At 47.4% G+C, this 27,229-nt stretch overlaps 1 protein-coding gene across 2 annotated transcripts in view; it reads left to right on the top strand.

Annotated features, from left to right (window-relative positions):
- Positions 1–4,214: 4,214 nt before the first annotated feature.
- Positions 4,215–27,229, top strand: part of CPPED1 (calcineurin like phosphoesterase domain containing 1) — a 127,567-nt gene continuing 104,552 nt past the window's right edge. Inside the window, exon 1 of one of the 2 annotated variants that reach the window (XM_020889409.2) lies at positions 4,215–4,444. In XM_020889409.2, the coding sequence (XP_020745068.2) occupies positions 4,375–4,444 (70 nt within the window). In that variant the 5' untranslated portion in view covers positions 4,215–4,374. The remainder of the gene's footprint in view (positions 4,445–27,229) is intronic. The other variant, XM_020889405.2, reaches the window with a different exon arrangement.

Here is a 27,229-nt window from a genome sequence, read left to right as displayed (position 1 = left end):
AAGATGGAAGGTGGGAGGAGAGCGGGATGACAGAGAATGAGATGGTTGGATGGCATCACCGACTTGATGGACATGAATGTGAGCAAGCTCTGGGAGTTGGTGATGGGCAGGGAAGCCCGACGTGCTGCAGTGCATGGGGTCGCAAAGAGTCAGACACGACTGAGTGACTGAACTGAACTTGACTCCATTTCTCACTGCAATTGTTTTTGCTTGACGGAGGGATTCCCTGGTGGGTCAGATGGTAAAGAGTCTACATGCAATACGGGAGACCAGGGTTCAATCCCTGGGTCAGGAAGATCCTCTGGACAAGGAAATGGCAACTCCTTCAGTGTTCTTGACTGGAAACTTCCATGGACAGAGGAGCCTGGTGGGGTACAGCCCATGGGGTTGCAAAGAATTAGACACAACTGAGTGACTAACATTTTCACTTTAGTGAAATTGAGGCATGGAGACACTAAGTAATTTGCAAGCTCATACAGCCAGCAAGTGGGCTTCCCTGGTAGCTCAGCTGGTAAAGAATCTGCCTGCAATGCAAGAGACCCTGGTTTGATTCTTTGGTGAGGAAGATCCCTTGGAGAAGGGATAGGCTACCCACTCCAGTATTCTTGGACTTCCCTGGTAGCTCAGACTATAAAGAACCCACCAGCAATGTGGGAGAACTGGGTTTATCCCTGGGCTGAGAAGATCCCCTGGAGGAGGGGATGCTGTCTCTAGTCCGTGGACTCGCAGTGTCAATCTCGGTCTCCCAACTCAGCCCACCTCCCTTCCCCCCTTGAGGGGAAACCATAAGTTTGTTTTCTACTTCTGTGATTCTATTTCCCCTTTGAAAATAAGTATTGTTACCACTTCAGGATTGTTGCCTGGAGAATCCCCATGGAGAGAGGAGCCTGGAGGGCTAGAGTCCATGGGATCACAAAGAATCCGACATGTCTCAGCAACGAAGAACAGCACAATCAGTGAGTCTGACTCTGGAACTCCTTGGCACTTATATTCTTAACTGCTGTCATTTACTACTTCTTGTCCAAGAGTAGGGAGCAGTTGCCCTGGTCATTTTAGCCACCCAAGCAATGCTTCAGATGTAGGTAGCTAGTTAAAAGAATTTCCAGTCTTGTCGTATCATAAGAACTCCTAGGGAGTTAGAAGCATACCCTTTTTCTGGAGATTTAGACTCAGTAGTGAAACTGAGCTGTGTCACTCAGCCCTTGTGGGCTCCTGGACATAAAAGCCTCTCTTAAAAATTTTTAAAGATTTATTCATTTTTGGCTGCACTGGGTCTTTGTTGCTGTACGCAAGCTTTCTCCAGTTGCAACATGTGGGCTATAGAGCATGCCTGCGTTAGTAGGTGTGGCTCATGAGCCCAGTTGTCCTGTGGCATGTGGAATCTTCCTATGCCAGGGACTGAAACTGTGTCCCCTGCATTGGCTGGCAGATTCTTAACCATTGGACTACCAGGGAAGTCCATATAAGTCTTTCTGTGTCCCCCATTTCTTGGTTACAGGAAATAGACTTCATTCAAGCCTCCATGACCTTTGCTGAGTTCCAGTTCAGTACAGTTCAGTCAGTCAGTCGTGTCCAACTCTTTGAGACCCCATGGACTGCAGCATGCCAAGCTTTCCTGCCCATCACCAACAGTTTGAGATTACTCAAACTCATGTCCATTGAGTTGGTGATGCCATCCAACCATCTCATCCTCTGTCACCCCCTTCTCCTCCTGCCTTCCATCTTTCCCACCATCAGGGTCTTTTCCAATGTCAGTTCTTCACATCAGATGGCCAAAGTATTGGAGCTTCAATTTCAGCATCAGTCCTTCCAATGAATATTCAGGACTGATTTCCTTTAGAATGGACTGGTTGGATCTCCTTGCAGTCCAAGGGACTCTCAAGAGTTTTCTCCAACACCACAGTTCAAAAGCATCAATTCTTTGGCACTCAGTTTTCTTTATAGTCCAACTCTCACATTCATACATGACTATTGGAAAAACCATAGCTTTGACTAGATGGACCTTTGTTGGCAAAGTAATGTCTCTGCTTTTTAATATGCTGTCTAGGTTGGTCATAGCTTTTCTTCCAAGGAGTAAGTGTCTTTTAATTTCATGGCTGCAGTCACCATCTGCAGTGATTTTGGAGCCCCCCAAAATAAAGTCTCTCACTGTTTCCATTGTTTCCCCATCTACTTGCCATAAAGTGATGGGACTGGATGCCATGATCTTAGTTTTTGGAATGTTGAGTTCCAGTGGGCAGGTCCAAACAGTGAGGGGGCGGGGAGGTGGGATGGATGCAGAGACAAGGAAGGAACAGTCAAGAAACAGTAGTGCAACCTTGGGGCAGGGTCCTGGCCCCCCCTCAAGGGATGCACATAGCAATATCCTTGAGTTGTTTTGCAGATACTGAAATCCCTACCGGGTGGGATATGTTAATTGCATGTTGCCCACAAGCACGTAGACCGCAGACCAGTTGGAACCAGGAGGTTGATCATGCTGACTTCAAGTTGCCTCCCCACCATCAGAAGAATATTCATGAGCTGATCACACCCTCCTCTTTGAATCATTCCTATAAAACTTCTCACTACCCCTTCCAGGTCTTAACATACAGTTTTGAGGACATTAGCCCACTGTGGCCCTCTTTGCCCAGCAAAGCAATAAAGCTCTTTTTTCCTACTTTACTCGAAACTGTCTCCAAGACACAATTTGGTGATGTGGTACAGAGGCCGAATTTCAGGTACAGCAGCTCCAGTCTGGAAATTGTATTTTTAGCAGGTTTGACAAACACTGGCTTAGTAGTTCATTTTAATGATTTTTTTTTTTTTTTTTTTTGCTGGACAGATACTAAAACAGATGGGCGGCTGCTTCACTACTTTCCTGGGTGTGTGTCACCTTGTGCATATCATTTCATCTCTCTGGGCATCAGTTTCCTCTTCTGATTAATGCAGCGAATGATAGCGCCATCCCCTGAGGTTTTTGTGTGGATTAAGTGAGCTGGTGTGAAGTGCTTAACAATCCCAGATGCTTAATGAGGGGTGATGACAGTAATGTGTCACCAAGCAAGGACTCTTGTGTCCATGGTGCAGAAAACCAAACTCTAAAGTTGGGTGTTGGCAACAAAGTAGAGTTTATTTGTAGGGGTAGCAGCTCATGCTCAAAAGACACAAATAAACTGATGGCTTTCTAGCAAGGGTTTTTAAAGACAGTGTTAGGCAAGAGTGTCTAGAATGCTTATAGACTTTCTTTTGATTGGTTGGTGGGGTAACAGGGTGATGTTTCTGAAATTTTAACCTGGTTCCAACCAGTCTGGAATCTTGTGCTTGTGGTCAGCATGTAGTCACCACCCTCCACCTGAGTTGAGGGGTGTCTTCATATACATCAGATTGTTTATCTACATTCCTACAGAATCTGGTGACTCTGCTGTCTTAATCATTAACTGCTTGAGCCTGCTCTTTGGAACTCAACAGAGGCCTCAGAGGCTAAAGCCTTTTTTTTTTTTTTTTTACCCCCTACAAATAAACAAGGGAACATGGCAGGGTTTTTCTATCCTGGAAGGCCCCAGTCCTGGTTGGTTTCAGTCTCCCCTATTCTTTGATAGTCCTCAATCCTGACGGGAACAAGGGCTGGACAGAAAGAGAATAAATTTTTCAATAGTGAGATTAATCACAATTTGGTACAAGAACTCAATTTTAGGGGGATTTGGTTTCCAACGGAATGATGGTGGTGGTGCTGATGACAAGCAAAACTGAAGGTGCTTCAGAATGAAATGTCAGCGATCACAGCAGGTGGCTTGTAGAACGTCCCGTCTTATCCCCCAAGGACAGGGCTGGGTCCTTTGGGCCAGATAAAATACAAGTCCCCACTTAAACTGTTTCAGATAAACAACTACAAAGATTTAAGTACAGTGTCTTGCAAATTACATACGACATACTTATCATTCATTGCTTATCTGAAATTTCAGTTTAACTGGGTGTCCTGTAATCTTGGGATTCCCCGGTGGCTCAAAGGGAAGAAGAAACCGCCTGGAATGCGGGAGACCTGGGTTCACTTCCACTTGTTAAACCCGGAACCCCCACCTTTAGCGAAGGGCTGCCCCCACGCCTGAGCCCAAATTCACTCCCTCTGCCCACGCATGCGACTGGCAAGTGGCCTCCACTCGCCAGGAGCCCCAGTCGATTCCAGAGGGGCCGCTCACGTTTCCGCCCCGCTCAGACAGCACTAGTGGCGCCCCGAGCGACCGAGTCCTGTGCGCCCGCCGGCCCGGCCCCGCCCCGCCCCCAAACAGAGGGCGCAGCCCCCAGCCGGGCAGGCCCCACCCGGCGCTTGGGCAGTCAGGAGTCTCGCAGCTCCTTGCTACGCCGCGGACTCAGTGGAGGCCAAAATACTCGTTCGCCATGTCGGCTGCAGAGGCGGGGGGTGTTTTCCACAGAGCGCGGGGCAGGACCCTGGACGCCTTTTCCTCAGGTACTTCCTGCTGGGGAGTGGGTGGTTTCAGGGCTGCGGAACATTCGGCGCGGGGAACGTTAGGTTGGGATGCACACCTCCAGCCGGACCCCAGTGGGGGCTGCACCCCGGGGGCTGGGGACCGCAATAGCAACCGCACCTCCCGCACGTGGGGCTTCCAGGGGCGCCTGTGAGAGAGGCGTTCCTGGGCTTGGGGGTCCGACAGTCGTGGAACCTCGTTGGCCTTGACCGAGGTCTCGGAGAGAAGATAAAAGTGAGGCAGCAAAGCAGTTGATAGCGCGGGCTGTGCAGTTAGACTTGGTTTCTAAGTCCTGCCTTGGATACGTGGCTCAGGGAGTGTTAGCCTCAGTTTCCCTATCTGTAAAGCGGGAATAAAACAGCGAGGTTCTGTGTGGCACGGGATAAGCGCTGGGTGCACGTGCGATGCGGTTATTTTTATTATGGTTGTTGACCATGATGCAGTTTTATACTCCATAATCATGGTTATCTTCTACAATATGAGTCATTCACCCAAATGTTAGCAGTGCCTTCAGAGCTAAGAGAGCGGGGAGGCAGTCAAGAGTTGCGTTCTAGTTACCTGCTTGGACTTTGGAGTTAGCTAATTCGCCTCGCTGTGAGAATGGGTTTGTTAATGCTTACCTCACAGGAGAGAGTTAGCAGGTTCAAAGAATTTCTGTAACCCGGTTCCTGACACAGGCCAAGTGCTGAGTGAATGTTCACTCCGGAGCCCCAAGAGAGACCACTGTTCCCCGTTCATTGCTCCTCCCTGCCAGTTTTGCTGCATGGAGTCACCTTCCCTCCCATGAACTCGCGGGTTTTTGTCACCCTGGGGAAGTCACCCCAGATGCCCTGTACAATCCGGCTTGTGCTCACCTTTATTGCTTCACGCTCGCCATTCTTCTTGTTCAATTCTGCTTCACTGGGCTTCTTGAACTCGTATTTTAAAAGGCCAGGTCCTTTCTCTCTGTGGTGGTTTAGTTGCTAAGTCGTCTCCGACTCTTGCAACCCCATGGACTGTAGCCTGCAAGGCTCCTCTGTCCATGGGATTTTCCAGGCAAGAATACTGGAGTGGATTGCCATTTCCTTCTCGAGGGGATCTTCCCGACTCAGGAATTGGACCCAGGTCTCCTGCATTGCAGGCAGATTCTTTACCAACTGAGCTAATAGCTGGCTGATGGGTCTGGCTCTTTCTCAAACCTTCCTACCTTAATTAAAGTTTGATCACTTTCTCAGACAAATTTTCCCTTGGTTACGGTTACTAAAGTAGGTGTTTTTGTGTGTTTTTTTTTTTCCCTGTAACTCTCTGGTTTAAAGTTTTGTTTCTTTTATCTTCTCCAACTGTTGGTGGGAGAGTAGGGAAGGAGGCAGGGCTCTGGAAGAACGTATGGGGCCGGAGAGCTGGTTGAGGTGGATTTTAAAATACAACCTGTTATAGTGCCCATTCTCTAAATATTGTTTTAATGTGCCTTTTTCACTTTTTTGAACCCAAGTTCATGTGCGTGATGCACAGTGAGGCCAAACAAACCAAAATATCAGAGTTTGGAGCCGAGGAGGGTTTATTGCAGGGCCAAGCTAGGAGAGCAGGTGACTCATGCTCAGAAGACTCCAGGTCCCGCTGGTTTTCAGGGAAGAGGTTTTGGTTCTTTTTAAAGTTTTTTTTCTTTCTTTTTTTTTTTAACGTGGACGATTTTTTGGCTGGGAGGCATGTGGAATCTCAGCTCCCTGACCAGGGATTGTAAGGGCGAGTCTTAACCACTGGACTGCTAGGGAAGTCCCTCTGGGAAGAGTATTTAAAGGCAGCAGTTGGGGAGACAACTGCAGGGTGAACAACTTTCTTCTGATTGGTTTCTGGTAAGGTAACAGGGTAGGGCCCCAGGAATCTCAGGCCTCAGCCTCTAGTTCTGACCAGTCTTGGTGGGTTTCACCATGTTAGTTATCATCCTCTACCTGGCGGGTGGGGAGGGCTGCAGAACTCAAAAGACTGGATCAGATTTTTATGCACCTCCCTTGTGGAGGGACTGGGACTCTGTTTTATCCCATCACTATTGTTTCTTGACTTTTCCCTTCGTTTCTGCATTCCCTCAAGTCCCTCATTATTAACCCCTTGAATCTGTTCTTGGGAACTCAGGGAAGGTCTGGGAGACGAAAGCCTTTTCTTCAAACAAGAAATGAGGGACACAGGCTTTTGTTTTCTGGAGGACCCCTCAGGTTCCTTCTCTGTTTCAATCCAGTGTGAGGTTTTTGAGATTTATCCATGTTGGTATAAGTAGCTCTTTAAGAATTTTCCACAGTTCATTGCTCATTTTCTTACTGGGCAGTATTCCATTATATAAGCATATATCAATACTTGATACATTCTGTTGCTAGATATTCTGAGGATCTTCTCTTGGCTTTCCAAATCTACACTCTCCCTTCCCCACCAAAATCTGAAAGATTGACCTCCATGGGCTTCATCCATGGGCTCCTTGCCCTTGGGCCTTCTGTTGGGTTGAGCCAATGGGGCGTCCCATTTGGAGACCAGAGGGACGGGAAAGCTAAAGTGTTTATTCCCCTGACTTTTTCGCTGTGGAGCTGCCTCTGGCTGGCTGTGCAGTTCAGTCACTCAGTCGTGTCTGACTCTTTGCGACCCCATGGACTCAGCACACCAGGCTTCCCTGTCCGTCACCAACTCCCAGAGCTTGCTCAAACTCATGTTCATCAAGTCAGTGATGCCATTCAACCATCTCATCTTCTGTCATCCCCTTCTCCTCCTGCCTTCAATCTTTCCCACCATCAGGGTCTTTTCCAATGAGTTGGTTCTTTGCATCGGGTGGCCAAAGGATTGTAGCTTCAGCTTCAGCATCAGTCCTTCCAGTGAATATTCAGGACTGATTTCCTTTAGGATTGACTGGTTGGATCTCCTTGTAGTCCAAGGGACTCTCAGGAGTCTTCTATAGCACCACAGTTCAAAAGCATCAATTTCTTTGGTGCTCAGCTTTCTTTATGGTCCAACTCTCACATCCATACATGCCTACTGGAAAAACCACAGCTTTGACTAGACAGACCTTTGTCAGTAAAATAATGTCTCTGATTTTTAATATGCTGTCTCAGTTGGGCATAGCTTTATTCCAAGGAACAAGTGTCTTTTAATTTCATGGCTGCAGTCACCATCTGCAGTGATTTCGGAGTCTCCAAAAATAAAGTCTCTCACTGTTTCCGTTGTTTATCTATTTGCCATGAAGTGATGGGACCTGAAGCCATGATCTTAGTTTTTTGAATGTTGAGTTTTAAGCCAAGTTTTTCATGCTCCTCTTTCCCTGGCTGTACTCCTCCCCTGAAATTTGCTGCTTCTTTCAACATGGCCTTTCTGCTGGAACTCTCGTTTCAGATTTGGGTAACTCTCGTTTCAGATTTGGGTAACCGCTTCCTCCCTCCTTTCAGACGGAGTTCTGCTTTTCTGTGTTGGACTACTAAACTGTCCTTTGATGTTCTACACTCAACTCATCCCAAATAATCCCCCTTTAAATGCTCCTTTAATTGTCATAATTTGAATATGCCAGCTATTTCCTGCAAGGATCCTGATATGATGGACATTCAGTTCTTTCTGTTTTTCGACTTTGGTAACAGTGCTGTTATGAGCATTCTGGTACAAGTCTTCTTGTGGACACATGGGAAAATTTCTCCAAGGCATCCATCCAGGAGAGCAGAGTTGTGGGTTGCAGGATAAAATTTTTCCAGCTTTACTAGATCGTGTCACATTGCCTTCTAGAATACTTGCACCAACTTATATTCCCACTAGCAGGGTATAAGAGTTCCCTGTGACTCTGCCCTGTCTCTTTTCAGTTCAGGAAATATTTATTGCAGTCCTACTGCATTCTCTGGTATCTTGTGGAGAGTAGAAAAAAGCAAGGGGAAGGCAAGGACCCATAACCTAAGCACAAAGCTATGGCACAAAAAATAGGTCACTGCAGTAGGAGTTGGGATTTTAAGCGTTGGTCCTGGGTGTTGGTGAGGCTCATAACATAAATCGGGGAGCAAGGAGGAGGGTCAGATATGATGGGATTGATTGGGAAGTGGTGGCTTCGAAGTGCCTTCAGGAAATCTGGGGCAACCTGGAGGATGCAGTGCACAGCTAGGGATGGAGGTGTGGGTGCTGCCATCCCCAGAGAGGCAAGTAGATGGTATGGCTGTAGGAGTCAGTGGCATTGCTCAGGGGAAAAGTGTGGAGTAGTGGATGGTGTGTGTGTGTGTGTGTGTGTGTGTGTGTGTGTGTGTGTGTAAAAGCTTAGGATATGCCTCCGTTTAGGGGGTAAGAAACAGGAAAAGACACATGGAAGGTCTCTGAGCAGGAAGCAAGCAGACATTTTGGAAGATAACCCAAGAACCGGCCTTGGTACCAAAGTTGGGGAGGGGGACTCAGGCAGGGTGGTGCACAGGCTCAGATGCTGCAGACATCTAGGTGAGTGGTAGCTGAGCAGGTGTAATTGTTTTGTCACCTTTGGGAGGACAGCTTCAGTAGAGTTGTAGGGGGAAGCCAGGGGGCATGGTGCTTGAGGAATGGCAGAGAGTGAGGATGTGCAGTCCGCAAGCATAGGATTCTGTTTGAAGCCCTTCGGTGCTGCAAGGTTGACGTAGGACACTAGCAGTTTGAGGAAGGAGCAAGGCTGCTGGAAGACTGAAGGGTTTGCAACAGTAGTACAGATGGTAAGAACAATAGGAGCATATAACATCTATCAGCTGTTTATGTCTTGCCAGGCACTGTATTCTGTGTTGTGTGTGGACTGTCTCAAGTGAAAGAAAGTGAAAGTTGCTCAGTTGTGTCCAACTCTTTGTGACCCCACCCCATGACTGACTGTTTGGTCCATGGAACTCTCCAGGCCAGACTACTGGAGTGGGTAGCCGTTCCCTTCTCCGGGAGATCTCCCCAGCCCGGGGATCAAACCCAGGTCTCCCGCATTGCAGGCAGATTCTTTACCAGCTGAGCCACAAGGGAAGCCTATGGACTATCTCATGTGATCTTCAAAACAGTCCTGTTGAACTAGCTATTATGATTATCTTCTTTCTATAGTGGGGAGAAAGTCAATCTCAGAAAGGCTGGGCAACTTGCCCAAGGTCACGTGATTGGTCTGAGATGTATCTGGGGTTGAAAAATGCAAAAGGCAGGTTCATTGGTTGGAGAGCAGTACCTGAGGAGATGGGAAAAGATGGGATTGAGGGCTCAGAAGAGGGCTTGGCCCTGGGAACAAATGTTCTCTTTGACCATCTCTTCCTCCTTCTCTCTCTCCCTACCTCTCTCTCTTTTCTGTCCATCCACCTATCTCCCAGACCATCCATTCGCCAGTCTGTCTGTCATATGTCCATCGTTTCATCTGTCTGTCCTTCCGTTGGTCTGTTGGCTCATCCATTTGCCCACTCATCAAATGTACTAAGCGCCTCCCTTGTCCCAGCAATTGTATTAGATCCCAGAGTGCATTGATGAGTGAAACTAGTTGGGAATGGCAGCCCACTCCAGTCTTCTTGCCTGGAGAATCCCATGGACAGAGAAGCCTGGCGGGCTACAGTCCATGGGGTCACAAAGAGTCGGACACGACTGAGTGACTAACACAGCCCACCTCTGACACGTAGCTACTTGGAGAGCCCGATACTAACCTGCCGGGTCACGTGAACCAGCATAAAGAGCAGCCTTGGCAGATGTCAGGGAAGGGAGGGGATCTGAACAAGGCCTTGAGGGAGGCTTCCCTGGGGAAGAATGTGTTGGCTCCTGGTTGAAGGGTGAGTGAGAGGGACCTGGGCCCTGAAGGGCAGGAAGGCCATTGTGGCCCAGAGTACGAATGGAAGTCTGATGTGGTGGGATGGGAAGGGGAAGGTTGAAAGGAGAAAGCAGCTCCTGAGTGTGGAGCGGGGCGGCGTGGCATGAGACTGGCTTATGGGAAAGGGAGTCATCGAAGAGTTTTGTCTTTTATCTTGTGGTTGTAGTTATTCAGCTGCTAAGTCGTGTTGACTCTTGTGACCCCTGTAGACTATAGCTGCCCAGGCTCCTAGGTCCATGGGATTTTCTAGGCAAGAGTACTGGAGTGGGCTGAGTGGGTTGCCATTTTCTTGTCCAGGGGATCTTCCCCATCCAAGGTTCGAGCCCATGTCTCTTACATCTCCTGCACTGGCAGGTGGGTTCTTTACCGCTAGCGCCACCAGGGAAGCCCATGACACCAAGGGCTTTTAAGCTGCATGTATGAGGTGATCCTGTTTCCATTTTGGAATGAACCGTCTGGCTGCAGCAGTGGCAACAGAACTTCTGCTTTCGAGGAACTTGGGGTGCAGTCGAATTGGAAGGTGGAGCTCAGCAACTTGTCCTGAGACAACATTTCCAAGGCACACATTGTTCACTTTGAACCTGTAGGTTTTCGGTTGCCAGAGGTACATGTGGAGGTGGTAGGGGGGCTTCCAGTGGAGATTACAGGGTTGCTGAGGTATGAAGCTTCCCAGCTCACTGGAGCTGCCCCAGGACTGCCTTAGGACCGGAGAAGCATCCACCTGGAAAAAAAATTGCGGGGATGGAGAGAGATTTAGGTGATAAATTGATGAGATAGGAGGAGGGAAAATGACCTTGGACTTGTAGAAGTGGGGCCCACACCTGGTCTCCCGGGCTGGTTGAGCAGCCCCAGTGGGCCTGCCTAGGATGCATGTACAGGGGTCTGGGACCCCGGGAAGGCAGTGACAGCGGGAGAGGCAGCCTGGGGGTGGGCTGGGTGCTCCACATGCAGTGACGTGAACCCACGAGACTAGGGGTTGTAAGCCTGGCCCTCCAAAACCAGGGGTTTCCCCGGTGGCTCAGAGGTAAAGAATCTGCCTCCATTGCAGGAGACGTGGGTTCGATACCTGGGTCGGGAAGATCCCCTGGAGAAGGGCATGGCAATCCACTCCAGTATTCTTGCCAAGAGAACCCATGGACAGAGGAGCCCGCGGGTGGAGCTCCCATATAGCCCAGGGCTTCTGAAGGCCTGGCTTTGGGGCGTGCCTGTGTGCTCAGTCATGTCTGACTCTCTGCGACTTTCTGAACTGTAGCCCTCCAGGCTCCGCTGTCCATGGGATTCTCTTGGCAAGAATAGTGGAGTGGGTTGCCATGCCCTTCTCCAGGGATCTTCCTGACTCAGGGATCGAACCCATGCCTTCTGCAGCGCAGGCAGATTCTTTACCTCTGAGCCACCGGGGAAGCCCCCGGTTTTGGAGGGCCAGGCTTACAACCCCTAGTCTTGCGGGTTCACTTCACTGCATGTTGAGCACCCAGCCCACCCCCAGGCTGCCTCTCCCGCTGTCACTGCCTTCCCTGGGTCCCAGATCCCTGTTAGCATTGCTGCTGACTTTGAGGCATGCCCTTGGAAGGTCCATTGCCAGTTCAGGCTCTGTGGGCAGGGGCTGAGCTGGTGGAGTTGCCCCAAGGGCAGACTTGGAAGAGAAAGGAAAGGAGCTGGCTTTTTCTGTCTCTTGCCAAAATACACATTGCCTGTCAAAGAGGTTTTGGTGAACTCCAGTAACTGTGCCTAAAATCACAGCCCTGATAACCCTCATGCTCCCTACTGGAAGCTCCCTCCAGAATTAAACAGTTCATTTCTCAAGTGAAGCTTGTCAAGTAAATGAAGGCGTGCTCTCTTAGCCAGCTGGGGCTGCTATGACAAAACAGCATAGGCTGGGTGCCTTAAAAACAACAGAAATGCATTGCTCACATCCTGGAGGCTGGTCAGAGGACCATCCAAGGTCAAGAAACCTGCAGATTCAGTGTCTGGTGAGAACCTTCTTCCTGATTCATAGATGGGTCTTCTTCCTTTTTTTTGAAAGCCTTAATTTTTTAGATCAGTTAAATGTTCCTAGCAAAGTTGAAGGAAAGTGCAGAAATTTCCCATATAGCCACCCCCCCGCCCCCACCGCCCCACCACATGCATAGCCTCTCCCATTATCAACATTCCCCCCACCAGAGTGGTATGTTCATTACACTTGAGGAACATACAGTGACACAATGTGATCAGCCCGGAGTCCACAGTTTGCATACAGGTCACTCCTGGAGTTGTGCATTTTATATAATGGATGTGTACTGTATAATGATGTGTAACCATCGTTAAAGTAGATGGCTGTCTTCCTGCTGGGTCCCCGCGGGGAGGAAGTGGGGAGTGAGCTCTCCCGGGTCGCTCTCTTTTCTTAAAAATTTTCTTTCTTTCCTTCTTGTTGGCTGTGCTGGGTCTTCGTTGCTGTGAGGCCGTTCTCTAGTTGCATCAAGCAGGGGCTACTCTCGAGTTGCTGTCCACGGGCTTCTCCTTGAGAAGTGTGGGCTCCCAGCACTCGGGCTTCAGCTGCCCCTGTGGCACGTGGAATCTTCCTGGACCAGGGATCGAACCCATGTCCCCTGCATTGGCAGGCGGATTCTCAACCACTGGACCGCCAGGGGGGCCCTCGGGTTCCTTTAATAAGGGCAGTAATCCCGGCACTGAGCCCTCACAGTTTAATCATCTCCCAGACTCCCCATCTCCAAATATCATCACACTTGGGGTTAGATTTCAGGGATTGTAGGGGTTTGGGGAGGACACAGACAGTCAATGGCAAGCACTTTAAGACTTCCTCCTGGTGATTTTTGAGGAACAATATTCCCATGCAGTTCTGTTGTCTGTTAAGCTTGGCTCAGTCACCCATTTCCTGCTAACACAATCTGCTTGGCTCTGTCAACAGATGTTTATAGAAAGTAAGTTGTACATGTCTCACCTGAGAAGGTTCACAATCCTCAGGCATGTTCAAATATTCATTTTAATTAGGCAAATTGATAATTACATTTCCTTGACACGTATCCTAATTAAGACTACTTTCTCCTAGCAAATAATGGTCTTTCCAAAAAGTTTACAACACCTATTTTGAAGAAATTCTCAAAGGGAGAAATACCAAGATTAAAACATGCCTTCAAAATTATCTATATTTAATTGTTTTCAGGTCCCAGTCAGTTTTCCCAGTTCATTTTATCATTGGTATTTTCCCTGTCGGAGTATAGGAGTCATCAGTGGTTGACCTAGAAAGATGATTTCCCTGGACATTTTAAGCCTCCACAACTGTTTCAGAGGCGCCAACACTGTCCACTGATTCTGAATATTTCTTGGCCCCTCCTGGAAACCCTTTCACTTTCAGACAATAAATGAAATTTCTAAAGAATAAACTTACTTCTTCAGATCTCACCTAAGGAATTCTCTAGGAACAATCAACCTGGAAATGTTGGTTCAAATCTGAACAGGATTGAAAACATTATGTAAAAAGTTCTAACCTATTAATGAAGAAAACGAAATGAATACCTTTAATTATGCCATCCACGTAGGCCAGACAAGTTCCCTATTTAAGAAGGGTCCCTGTGACTAAAATAGGGGTTTCGAAATATTCCTTCCTCACTCTCATTATGTGTAAAAGTCAGTGCATAAAAAGTTCCTGTTAGAACATTTCCAAAAGACAAGTGAACTTTTGTTTCTGGATGCCTTTTTTCTTTGCTTTTCTGTTTTTAAACGACTCTGCTGAGGTACCATAACATTCACTCACCTTCAGTTTTACTGGTTTTTAATAAATTTTGTGGAGTGGTACAGCATCACAATTTTAGAACTTCTTCGTCTCCCCAGAAAGGATGCTTTGTGTCCATTTTCGGTCTCTTTATGTTTCCTTTCCCAGCACAGTCAGCTACTAATTTACCTCTGTAACTTTGCCTTTTCTGGACATTTCATATAAATGGAATCATATAATCTGTGGTCTTTTGTGACTAGCTTCTTTCCCTTAACATAATCTTTTTAGGATTCACCCATGTTGCAGTTTGTATCAGCACTTTGTTCCTTTCTACTGAACAATATTCCAGTGTATGGATTACCACATTTTGTTTGTCCACTCACCCATTGGTGAACATTTGGATAATTTTTTGGACACTGATGGACATTCTCCCATTTGGACACTGACTATCATGAAGAAAGCTGTTACGAACATCCACATAGAGTTCTTTTTGTATGGACATATTCATTTCGGGGCTTCCCTTGTGGCTAAGTGGTAAAGAATCTGCTTGCCAGTGGAAGAGACATGGGTTAGATCCCTAGGTCAGGAAGATCCGCTGGAGGAGGGGATGGGAACCCACTCCCGTATTCTCGCCTAGAGAATCCCATGGACAGAGGAACCTAGCAGGCTACAGTTCACGGGGTCGCAGAGTCGGATACGACTGAAGCGACTGAGCACACACATACGTAAGTACCTGTGTTTAGCATTTTAAGGAACCACCAAGCTGTTTTCCAAAGCAACTGCACCATTTGCATTCCTAGCAGCACATTTCTCTGTACCCTTATCCTTACTTGAGACTATCTGTCCTTTTGCTTATAACCCAGCACACAGGTGTGAAGTGAAATCTCATTGTGGTTTTTTATTTGCATTTTCCTAATGCCTAATGATGTTGGATATCTTTTCATGTGCTTATTGGCTGTTTGTAATCTTTGAAGAACTATCTATTCAGGCCTTTTGCCTGGTTTTCTAGTAGAGTTACTTTTGTTTTTATTACTGAATTGTAAGAGTTCTTATGTTCTGATGAGATCGGCGTGTTCCGGGTGGTATGGTCATCGACTGTATGTTCTGCATGCAAGTTGCTTGTCAAATACATGATTTGCACATCTTTCCTCCCATTCTGTGCCTTGTTTTTTCACTTTCTTGATGACGTCATTTGCAGCACCCAAGTTTTTAATTCTGATGAAGTCCCGGTTACCAACTTTTTCTTTGATTACTTGTTCTTTTCATGCCATATCTAAGAACTATAGCCCCCCCAGGTTCCTCTGTTCATGGAATTCTCCAGTCAAGAATACTGGGGTGGGTAGATGTTCCCTTCTCTGGGGGATCTTCCTGACCCAGGGATCGAACCCCAGGTCTCCTGCATTGCAGACAGACTCTTTACTGTGTCAGCCGCCAGGGAAGCCCAGGAAATCTTTACCTGAACCTGAACTGTGAAGATTTTTGCTCCTGTGTCTTCTTTTAAGAGTATTATAATTTATGCTGTTACGTTTAGGTCTGGTTCCATACTGAGTAAATTTTTATGTATGGTATGAAGTAAGGGTCTAATTAGAAGTTTCTTTTTTTTTTTTTTTTTTTTACTACAGTAGAAGCCTGGTAGTTTGTCAGTGAACAGAAAGAATTAACTAAAAAGGGGAATCATTAAAGAATTACACATTTTTGGCACTTCATTTTAATGTAAACTCTAATTATAAATGTACATTCATTTACTGGTCTTTTGAGGTCTGGCCAGGGTCATATCTTATGTTAATAGTTTGGGTTTATGGATGGGCCTGCAAGGGATCCTTTCTTGTGTAAACAGCACTCATAAGGAATCTTTTCCAGTTTGGGTTTTCTTTCCCAGTGGAGTAGTCAGTTAAAAACCACTTAGCAAGTTATTCTGAGTGAAGGATTCTTTTAGGTTTATACTTTTTCATTAGATCTTTTACACTTGCCTCCCCAGTACCTAATTCAATTGTATTTTATTTTTTACCAGCTTGCTTTTATTGAGTCTTCCCAAAGCAGCCATCTTTGCTTTATCAGAAGCAAACCTTTTTTACATTCATATTTCTCCAGTTGACACATTTAATTACATTAGGCAATTTAAAAATGAGTGCAGGCATGAACAGATTTGAGGGCAACTCCATGAGGGTCAGGGCAGAGGTCTGCAGAGCGTGGAGAGGCCGCCAGCTTGCCCTGGGCCACGAGGAGAGCCTTTGCAGGGGCGTGGAGAGTATTGGTGACACCTTCACATTGGTCTAGGGGACATCTGTGAAGGAAGTGTCTTCTTCAGGGAGAGGACTCAGGGATAACTTTTTATATTTGTGCAGTATGTGATTTTTAACTTTGTCAAACCCTCCAATGAGCAAGGGGCAATAACGTGGGGCCAGGGCAAGTGGAGACTGCAGAAGCCCCAGGCCGGCTGCCGGCCACTCTCAGGACCACGTGTGCTGTGGCGTCGGTTCAGTTGAGTCGCTCAGTCGTGTCCGACTCTGCAACCGCGTGGACTGCAGCACACCAGGCCTCCCTGTCCATCACCAACTCCCAGAGTTTACTCAGACTCTTGTTCATTGAGTCGGTGATGCCATCCAGCCATCTCATCCTCTGTTGTCCCCTTCTCCTCCTGCCCTCAATCTTTCCCATCATCAGGGTCTTTTCAAATGAGTCAGTTCTTCACATCAGGTGGCCAAAGGATTGGAGTTTCAACTTCAACATCAGTCCTTCCAATGAACATTCCAATCAGGACTGATTTCCTTTAGGATGGATTGGTTGAATCTCCTAGAAGTCCAAGGAACTCTCAAGAGTCTTCTCCAACACCACAGCTTAAAAGCATTAATTCTTCAGTGCTCAGCTTTCTTTGTGGTCCAACTCTCACATCCATACATGACCACTGGAAATACCATAGCCTTGAGTAGATGGACCTTTGTTGGCAAAGTAATGTCTCTGCTTTTTAATAAGCTGTCCAGTTTGGTCATAACTTTCCTTCCAAGGAGTAAGCGTCTTTTAATTTCATGGCTGCAGTCACCTTCTGCAGTGATTTTGGAGTGGCGTCAGACCCCCAGGAAATGAGCAAAAGAATGTCCAGACTCCCCTGTGTCTCCTTGTTTAAAGAAAAAGAAGAACACTCCTCATGGAGCTATTGCTGCAGATCCTCATCTGTAAGATGGAAGCCGAGTGGTGGCCGGATCTGAGTTAAGGAGCAGCCTGGGTGGCGAGTGCGTTGTGTGTGGACCTTCGTGGGTCACCGCGGCACTTGGTGATCCCAGGTCCGGGCCTCCTAAGCGGGAGGGTCCAGAGGAGCACGCGGCTCTTCTGGCTCCCGGCCCTCTGGCCTCGCCATCAGAACCCAGTGGAGCAGGATGGAGCGCTTCACTTATGTCCCCCACCCTGGTCCCCAGTCTGCTCCTTCTCAGGCTCCCCCAGCTCCTCTGTCCCGCCGGCAGCCCAGGAGTCACTCTGACCTCTGCCTCTCCCCCTTCTCCATGTCCCAGTGCCCACAGCCCTCCGGGGTACACCTGGGGTCCGTCCACCTCTCTGCTTCTCGTCTGTTTCCTGAACAGCACCCAGAGTCAGATCTTTGAAACAAAACCCAGCTCTGTCAGGCCTGGTCGTGGTCATCTCTGCTCCCTCTTCACTGCTTCCTCACTGTTCAGGCCTGGGCTGGTTCTCCCGTTCTGAGTTAGGTCCCCTGCCATTCGCTGTCACCCATTCTGTTATGATAATTGTTCAGTTACTCAGCTGTGTCTGATTCTTTGCCACCGCATGGACCTCAGCACGCCAGGCTTCCTTGGCCTTCAGCATCTTACAGAGTTTGCTCAAACTCATGTCCACTGAGTTGGTGATGCCATCCAACCATCTCATCCTCTGTCGTCCCGTTCTCCTCTTGCCTTCAATCAGTCAGCTCTTTGCATCGGTGAATAGAATTGTGTCTATACTCTTGTGACTTTGATGTCCTTTCCCGCCCTAGATGATAAATTCCTGGGAGGACAGGAAGCCCGGGCCTAGGAGGGTGTCTGGCAGCCGTGGACCTTCAGTGGCCTTTCATTATGTGAATAAACGAATGAAAATGAATATAATGCCCCCTGATCATGTATGTGTATCCACTAACCCACCACTTACACACCCCATGTTTTCTCTGGACAAAACCAGCAGGAACCAAGGTATTGAGCCAATCAACAGGACCCTTGCAAACCTCACGCTCCTGGGTGGTTGGTGCCTTACTCAGAGGCATCCGCTGGGCATGGTGCTTGTTTGCAGGCAGGGGCCCCTGCCCCATGGAGCTGCGTCTGTCTCAGGGAAGGGTGGCCGTCTCTTCCCATCCAGGGCCCCCCTTTACCCAGCCTCTGCCCACAGGACTGCCTCTGCCCAGAGCGAGCACCTGCTTTCAGTTCTCCATGACATGCTACCCGGGCCAGCGGTCACTGACTGTCTTGGCAACGAATCACGGAGAATGGCGCAGAAAAGTCACAGCAAACCTCCCCCCAACACAGCCGGGCCCTGAATGGAGTTCTGCTTCTGAAAAGTGACAGAGGTTTGGATAATGCACCACCACCCCCAACTTAGACATTGTCTAGAACAACATTGGCCAAGTGCAGTGATGCTGAGAGTCACCTGGCCAAGCCATCCTGGCCTGCCTGCCTTCTTACTTCTCTGAAGTGCTGCAGATAGAGATGCTGGCAGGCCCCCCCATCCCCACATGGCAAGTGTGGCAGCCAAGCTGGGACTCAGAGTCTTATGTGTATCTCTAAAACTACCTTTGGACGTGTGGAGGCCAAGGAAAGAGATTGGGTAGATTCACTCTGGTACTTAGGAAATGGAATTCGGAGACTTTGGATTTCACTGTCATACTTAATTATTTTGGGGGAGGAGATGGTCCTCAAGGACACTGCTTCACTACCACATAGTTCTCCCTTTCAAAGCAAACAATTCGGTGGCTTTTAGTCTATGCACAGAGATACGCCACTATCACCACAGCCAATTTTAGAACATTTTCTCCACCCTAAAGTAAAACCCCACACTACTTAGCTGTCACCCCCATCCTCAACCCCCACCCCAACCCCCAGGCCCAGGCAGCCCCACTAATGAAAGACCCTGTTAACTGCGACATTAGGTTCTGGCAGTCTTCCTGTTGGGTCATTTGGATTGTTAAACCAGAAAGAGTCCCAAAGTGGTGAAGATTATTTTGCTACTGTTGTGTGTGTGTGTGTATCTGTGTTTTTTAAGCCACTAAAATGAGATTAGTCCCCAGGGAAGATGAGAGGTATCACCAAAGACATTTAGATCGTGATTCACAGTGCCGATCGCTGCTGTGAGCAACTGCAAAAATTTCCTCTCGTTGGCGTTTGCTCTTTAGCCAGAAAGCTTCCAGGCAGCTCTACAGCTACCCATCTTTGCAATTTTATAACCAAAACGGTGTCCACAGTATGTGACGGAAAAGGTGTTAAGACAAAAGCATGTGCACACCTGTGTGTGCGAGCACATGCACACATGTGTGCACACCATCAGATATTTTCTGAGCCCTGCTGTGTGCTCTGGGGAACAAAGAAATGGGTAAGATTTCGAGGATTCTGCTAGGACAGAGATAGGAGTTACCATGAGTACCAGTCATAGTTATAGAAGCTCATCCTTGATGACTTACCATGTGCCAAGTCGGCATGCTTCACATGTATTAACTGAGTAACTCAGCCACGCTTGTGAAGTAGGTGAGTAATTCCTACTTTGTTGTGGTTTAGTTGCTAAGTTGTGTCCAACTCTTTGTGACCCCAAGGACTGTAGCCTGCTAAGCTCCTCTGTCCATGGGATTCTCCAGGCAAGAACCCTGAAGTGGGATGCCATTTAGTTCTCTAGGGGATCTTCCCGAATCAGGGATCGAACCTGTGTCTCCTGCGTGGCAGGTGAATTCTTTACCACTGTGCCACCTGGGAAGCCCTATTCTTACTTTACCAATAAGGAAACTGAGGCCCTGAGAGGTTAGGTAGTTGCATCATGTCACCGAGTTGGTAAAGGGTGGAAATGGGATTTAATTCTGGCACTCAAGCCTCTGAGTCTGGGCTGTACTGGGACCAGGTTAGGGCTTTGGGAGATGAAGTCCTAAAGTGGTCCCAGGTCTTAAAGCCCTTCCACAAGCCCATGTGTCTGGGTATGATCGGTCTTATCTTCTGCCCTATATTCACATTTGCCCCTAGTCTCAGGGTCTGGTTATTGCTGTGTGCTGTGCCTGGGGTGCATCTGCCTGCCCCGCCCCCGCCTGACTCTGTCTCATCCTCAGACCTCATCTTCCGTGTGGCCTCGCTGCTCCGTCCACCACAGAGCTCTCTCACCCACCAGTTACTCCATCCGTGTTCACCCTGATTCCTTCTGCAGTACCAGGGGGCACAGTGTGTGATGAGCTTGCTGGCTGACCTGTTCCTTGTCTGTCTCGCCAGCATTCTGTAAGGTCTTTAGGCATGGGACCTGCAGCCTTGTCCACTGTTGAGTGTCCAGGTGACTTGTGAGGCACCTGTCCTCAGAACAGACTAGCTGAATGAGGGGAGGAGGTGGAGCTACATCCTCTTGCAGGGGAGGGGGAGGCAGTGTGTGAGCTGGGCCCGGAGGGGCAGATGGCATCCCAGCAGGAAGAGCTGGTAGAGAGGAGCGCAGGCCTGGAGGAAGGGGGAGGAAGGGGCAGGAAGGCATTGCGTTTGAGGAGCTGATACGGATCCATGTGGTGGGAGCCTTTGGCATGTCTTGTGCAGGGCTCTTCGGTCTCAGCCTCGACATGGGCTGGATCCTTCTTTTTGTGGGGCTGCCCTTGAAATGTGGGATGTTCAGCCCCATCCCTGGCCCCCGTCTACTGGATGCCAGAAGCACCATCCCCCTCCCAGTGTGACGGATGGAAATCATCCCTGGTTTAGAGCCCTGGTCTAATGGGAGCAGTAATCAGTGCAGCTGGAAGAGTTTCAGGCAGCGTTTTAGCTCCAGGTGCCAGCAGGAGCGAGGATCCACTGACATCTTCATTTATCCTTTCACCAAATGTTTACTGAATGCCTCCCACCTGCCAGGAACCATGCCGACAGTATGCTGGAAAGGGAAAGCAAACGTGGCCGGTTTCTCATGGAGACCGGAAGGCGGTGGCCCTTTAGCGAGGGAGTGTGGTGATCAGGGTGAGCATTTTAGGAAGAGTCTGGTGGTGGTGACTGGCTGAGCCGGCACAGGGCGGGGAGTCCTGCGCGGAGCTGTCCCGGCGGAGCTGTCCCCGGGGTGGGAAGGATGAAGACCTCACCTGCCGTGGTGGCGCTGTCGGTTAATGCCGAGTTAATTCTCTTCCTAGTCCAGGGGAGAGATGTGGCTTCTGTAGTCCCAATTTACGTATTATTTTGAGTCAGTTAACAGGAGTCACAGCACTGAATTCTTAAATATTCTGATAATGCGGTGATGTGTTATACTGATGGGAGCCTTGTGAATCAGACCGCCCATTCTCAGACTTTTTTTCTTTTTTTCTAATTTTTCATTTTTGACCATGCTGGGTCTTCATTGCTGTGGGGGATTTTCTCTAGTTGCAGCTGGCGGGGGCGACCCTGTAGAGGCGGGGTGTGGGCCCCGCTTTGCGGAGGCTTCTCTCGTTGTAGCACACAGGCTTAGCTGCTCTGCGGCGTGTGGAATCTTCCCTTAACCAGGGATGGAAACTGTGACCCCCACCTTGGCAGACAGACTCTCAACCACTGGACCACCAGGGACGCCCAAGCTCTCAGATTTTTTTTAACCACTGTCTTGTGATTTTAACTCTGTCTTCCAAAAGTCACACTACATTTAGAGTATGAGACTTCCATTTATAAAAAGGAAATTCAGGGGACTTCCCTGGTGGTCCAGTGGCTAAGACTCCACACTCCCAATGCGGGGGGCCTGGACTCAATCCCTGATCAGGGAACTAGATCCCACATGCTGCAACTAAGAGTTCACATGTCACAAATAAAAGACCCTGCGTGCCACCACTGAGAGCAGCCAGATAAATAAATGGGAAAAAAACAATTAAAGTAAATCCAGAAAGCTATCTGTCATTGTATTTCATCTTGAATTATTTGGGGTTGCCTGTAAAATAGCAGGTTTAGCACATCATGAAAACATAAATTATTAGAGTATCAGGTATTAGTGACATGACTGATTCCTGTAGGCCTTTTCCTAGTTGGATGATTCATTTGCTTTTGGGGGTGCATTTATTATGGTTACTAATTGATTAACTGGTAAGAATGAAAAGATCAATAAAATTTCTAATTCTAGGTATGTGTATTAAAAGGACAGCTTTCATTAACAGTTGACAAATATGCCCCCAAAGTATGATAAAAACGAGAGGAAATATATTGGCAGAGACAATCCAAGAAGACATTTAGTTCGTGATATTGATGTGCACAATGTAAAGAAGGATTGCGTTTTGAATACCTGTCTTTCAGACAGGATACTGGCACATAAACAGAATCTCATAGGAAGGAAGGATTCTTGGTAGGGAATTGTGTGAATTTTAAAAGGTGTTTAAGATTCTTTGTGTAGAGTCTCTTTGCAGTTAATAATGCTCAAAGGAGACTTGCAGGCCTTTCCTGACCATGCTTTAATACCACCCAGAATCATTTTTATCCCTCAATTTTGAAAAAAAAACTGCTTCTATGGCAGTCTCTATTAGCAGAAATTTGTAATTGGCCAAATGTTGTTACTCTGTATACGATGGATGAATCAGGTCTGATGGATTAACCAGGTTTCTCTCCAAGGTGTGTTTATCCTTTAAGAAGTATTTTTAAATCAATTTTAAAATTTGATGTAGGCTCTGGTAACATTCTAAATTATGGCAGTTTATCTTGGTAGCTTGGAGCTTGTCTGTTTCTGGCTTGTCATTTGAGCAGAGCTTAGCACTCCCAGCCGATTGAGTCTTCTCTGTAATTTCACCATGTGATCACCTGCCCTGAAGTCAGGGCTCCGTGGCATAATCGGCCTGGTTCTGCCCCTCACCCCTTGTTAGTCTCGAGTGAGTTATTTACCCTTGACCTCGAGAGCCTCCTATTCTGTACCGGTAAGCAAAATGGAACGGTTACCATAGATAAGGGCTTCTTATCCCACATGACTTCAGGGACCAAGTGGTGAATGGGGCCAGGTGTGGACCGTGGTGAATTCCAGAGCGTTTACCCCGGTGAAGGGGCAGTTACTGCTCAGTCCCTGCCATTCATTGGCACAACCCATTTGGGCCTGTTGTGGCCAGATTTTCCTTGAGAATCCAGGAAGCCAGGTGTATATATGAAACTCACACGCTTAAACTGTTGGCAACAAATTCAGAATTTTATAAACACTGCGTGGGCCAAACAGAACACATCTGCTAGGCAGATCACATCTAGAGACCTGGAGTGTGTTATCTCCAGAGGAGATTACCAGTTAGCATCCTACAGAAGAAAGAAGTTCTGGGCCCCAGCCTGTCGCCCTGAATCAACCCGCTGCTGTTGGCAGGGTCTGTGTACTTCGCAGCTTCCTGGGGAAGAGCTCTGGGCCTTGCCAGCATTGGCTTTGTGTACTGCCTTCTAGTTCACCAAGATGTGCCATTTAAAGGAAACTCTTTGGAGACAAAAATGTCTTTATGGAGGTGGGCAGCTTGCAGGCAGCCCAGGGAACATTGCATCTTTTTCACGCGTGGCTCTCTCCTCTCCAGGACAGCCCAGAGATTCTGAACAGTAGAAGCCACTGCTCATAAACTGTGTAACCTTGAACTTGAGCCATGATTAAGCTCTTGAGACAGGCCTCAGTATTCCCCACTTGGATGCTTGAAGTAACTCCGAGAATCCCTCCAGCACAATTTCCAGTTCTTTAGGGGGGAAAGGTGGGCTTGTAGGAGATAAGCCTTCAGCCTTCATAGGATGTTGTTGTTGTAGTCGCTGAGTCTTGTCAAACTCTTTTGTGACACCATGGACTGTAGCCCGCCAGGACCCTCTGTCCTTGGAATTTCCCAGGCAAGAATACTGGAGTGGGTTGCCATTTCCTTCTCCAGGGGATCTTCCTGACCCAGGGATCAAACTCAAGTCTCCAGTGGCTCCTGCATTGGAGGCAGATTCTTTACCACTGAGCCACCTGGGAAAGAAAAAAAAAAAAGCTATCTATAGCAGTAGATAGCTAATATACCATCTCTTTGAATTTGTTTAAAAAATTAATATTGAGGGGACTTCCTTGGTGGTCCAGTAGCTAAGACTACTCCCAGTGCAGGGGGCCTGGGTTCAATCCCTGGTCAGGGAACTAGATCCCACATGCGGCAACTAAAGATCTCAAGTGCTGCTATGAAGATTGAAGATCCCACATGTCAAGCTAAGACCTGGCACAGCCAAATAAATAAACATAAATATTTTAAAAATTAATATTGAAAAAATTAAATTCACTGTAGACATTCATGTGTGTGTGCTAAGTCCCTTCGGTTGCGTCCGACTTTTTGTGACCCCATGGATCCCTGCCAGGCTCCTCTGTCCATGGGATTCTCCAGGCAAGAATACTGGAGTGGGTTGCTGTGCCCACCTCCAGGGGATCTTCCCAACCCAGGGATTGAACCCACGTCTCTTAAGCCTCCTGCATTGGTAGAAGGTTCTTTGCCTCTAGCGCCACCTGCGAAGTGTGTAGACATTCATAGCAGATATAAGTGTTTTAGTTAAATGAATGTATGCATTACTGTGTAGATGTTATTCACAGGTTTGTGTCAAATGTTTCAAAAGATTACAGACTTGTTTTGGTACCACCAGGGTCAGAAATGAGATCTTAATCAACTCATTTTATTCTTTAATCCATTCATTATAAAGTACTTAGTTTATCTCAAAGTGTGGTCTTACTATAGTCATCAATTAGAGTTCCCGACTGCATACTTGTATCAAATTTGGGCAAAGAAAGTACCCTGTCTGTTGTGCTTTTGAAAACACATATTTGTGTAGTACACACAGAGTTTCTAATGGGTGTTTTCATTGTCTGCATTGATGTCATGTGAAAGTCTGAAGTGTCAGATCTCACTAATTAGTAATAAATTCCCCGATTAAGTTCTTACCTTGAATCTTGGAATTCTTATAAGGAATATTGAATTGGTTTTAAAAGGTGACTTAAAGGAAGAAATGATTAGGTAGTAATGGATAAGATGGAGAAATGTTTAGGACCAAATACCTGAGCTGGTATAAGATGGCATCACCAACTCAATGGACATCAATTTGAGCAAACTCCAGGAGACAGTGCTGGACAGAGGAGCCTGGCATGCTTCAGTCCATGGGGGTCACAGAGTTGGACACGACTTAGCGAGTGAACAAGAAAAACCTGTGCTGGACATAAGCAGGATGTCAGAATGAATAGGAAAATATGCAAAACAAAACCAAAGTGAAACAAAAACCTGTAACCACTAACAACAACAAAATCCCTCCAAGACATTATTTCAATTTAGGGAAACAATTGCTTTCCGTCTGTTTGATATAAAACACGTTCACGCCAGTGCTTTTTTCACAGTTGGATTCACATAAAATCACCTGGGGGTTTGTTAAAGCGCAGATTCTAGGTCTGGGGTGGCAGGCTTTCCCACAGGCTCCGGGGGATGGTGATGTTGCTGGTCCGTGGACCAGGCCTGGAGGACCGAGGTGGAGGCTCAGTCCCGCCCCCTGTGCCCGAGTGCAGCCGGCATCTCCACACTACTCTCTGCTGATCCTCACCTTCTCCCTCAGTCTCCACTTCCAGGTATTTCTGCTCTTTCATTTGGGTTGTCAGGCGTTTACCAGGCTGTCTCACACTTAGGCTCTTTCGGACTAGGAAAATTTTTAAAAATGAAGTGTTTTTTTAAAAATATAACTATTTATTTTAATTGGAGGCTAATTACTTTACAATATTGTATTTGTTTTGCCATACTTTGACATGAATCCACCATGGGTGTACATGTGTTCCCCATCCTGAACCCCCCTCCCACCTCCCTCCCCATCCCATCCCTCTGGGTCATCCCAGTGCACCAGCCCCAAGCACCCTGTCTCATGCATCGAACCTGGACTGGCAGTCTGTTTCACAGATGGTGATATACATGTTTCAATGCCATTCTCCCAAACCATCCCACCCTCGCCCTCTCCCACAGAGTCCAAAAGACTGTTCTATACATCTGTATCTCTTTTGCTGTCTCGTATGCAGGGTTATTGTTACCATCCTTCTAAATTCCATATATATGTGTTAGTATACTGTATTGGTGTTTTTCTTTTCTATTTTAAAATTGTTTATTTTGGGTCTTGTGCTGCACATGGACTTTCTCTAGTTACAGTGAACCGGTTTCTCATTGTGGAGGTTTTCTCTTGTTCAGAGCACGTTTAGGCTCTTTCGGACTAGGAAGTTTTTTTTAAATGAAGTGTGTTTTTTAAAATTTTATTCATGTATTTTGGGTCTTTGGTGCTGCACGTGGGCTTTCTCTAGTTGCAGGGAGCCGGGTCTCATTGTGGCAGTTTCTCTTGTTGGCTCTGGGACACACGGGCTTCAGTAGTGGCGGCTCTTGGGCTTAGTTGCCTCAAGGCCTGTGGGATCTTCCCGGACCAGGGATCAAACTCCTGTCTCCCGCATTGGCGGGTGGATTCTTAACAACTGGAACACCAGGAAAGCCTCCCGTAAGCGTCTTTTAAATGCCCTGATTGTGTATCAGGGAGCGTTAGGGACAGACCTCACTGTATCCAGACTTCGACGGTTTCAGCTGGCAGAACAGTGCTTTCCAGGATTCTAAAGAAAGAAGCTGGTCTGTTCTGGGTGTGTGGGGTTGGGGGGCAGTCATTTGCTCTGCCCTGGAAGGGAGGCGTTGTAAGCTCTCCCAAGCTCTTGTAGGTGTCAGTCAACTAATACCTGAGCCCTGTCCTGGGGGTAACTCTTGACTTTGGTGAACTTAATGCAGATGTTAAGAATTTGCTTTCCTAATATAAAAATCTGCCCTTCTGAGGGGCCAGGGAAGGTCTAAGTTTACAAAAGATTCCTCCATCTAGTACTAAGCCTTACCAGCCTCAAGTATCTTTAATTCAGCCTTGATTAAAATAGAGACCAAAGACCACATAGACTTCTGTGGCAGGAACTTTAAGAGGCTCCAGGTGTTTCTGAGAACGCAGAGCCCTGAATCAACAGATTGCCCTTATTAGAAGGATAAGGTTGATGGAATAGTGACATGTGAGCTGTCCTTTATTTTAGATCAAATCTGTTTGTTTTGCGCCTTGTCATCATAAATTTGAGATTCTAAGCTTTGACTAAGTAAACGAGTAATAATGAAAGATTTAATACCTCCAAAGACTA

Source organism: Odocoileus virginianus, chromosome 33 (genome assembly GCF_023699985.2).
Source record: "Odocoileus virginianus isolate 20LAN1187 ecotype Illinois chromosome 33, Ovbor_1.2, whole genome shotgun sequence".
Taxonomy (NCBI): Eukaryota; Metazoa; Chordata; class Mammalia; order Artiodactyla; family Cervidae; genus Odocoileus; species Odocoileus virginianus.
This window is presented reverse-complemented; position numbering and strand designations above follow the sequence as displayed.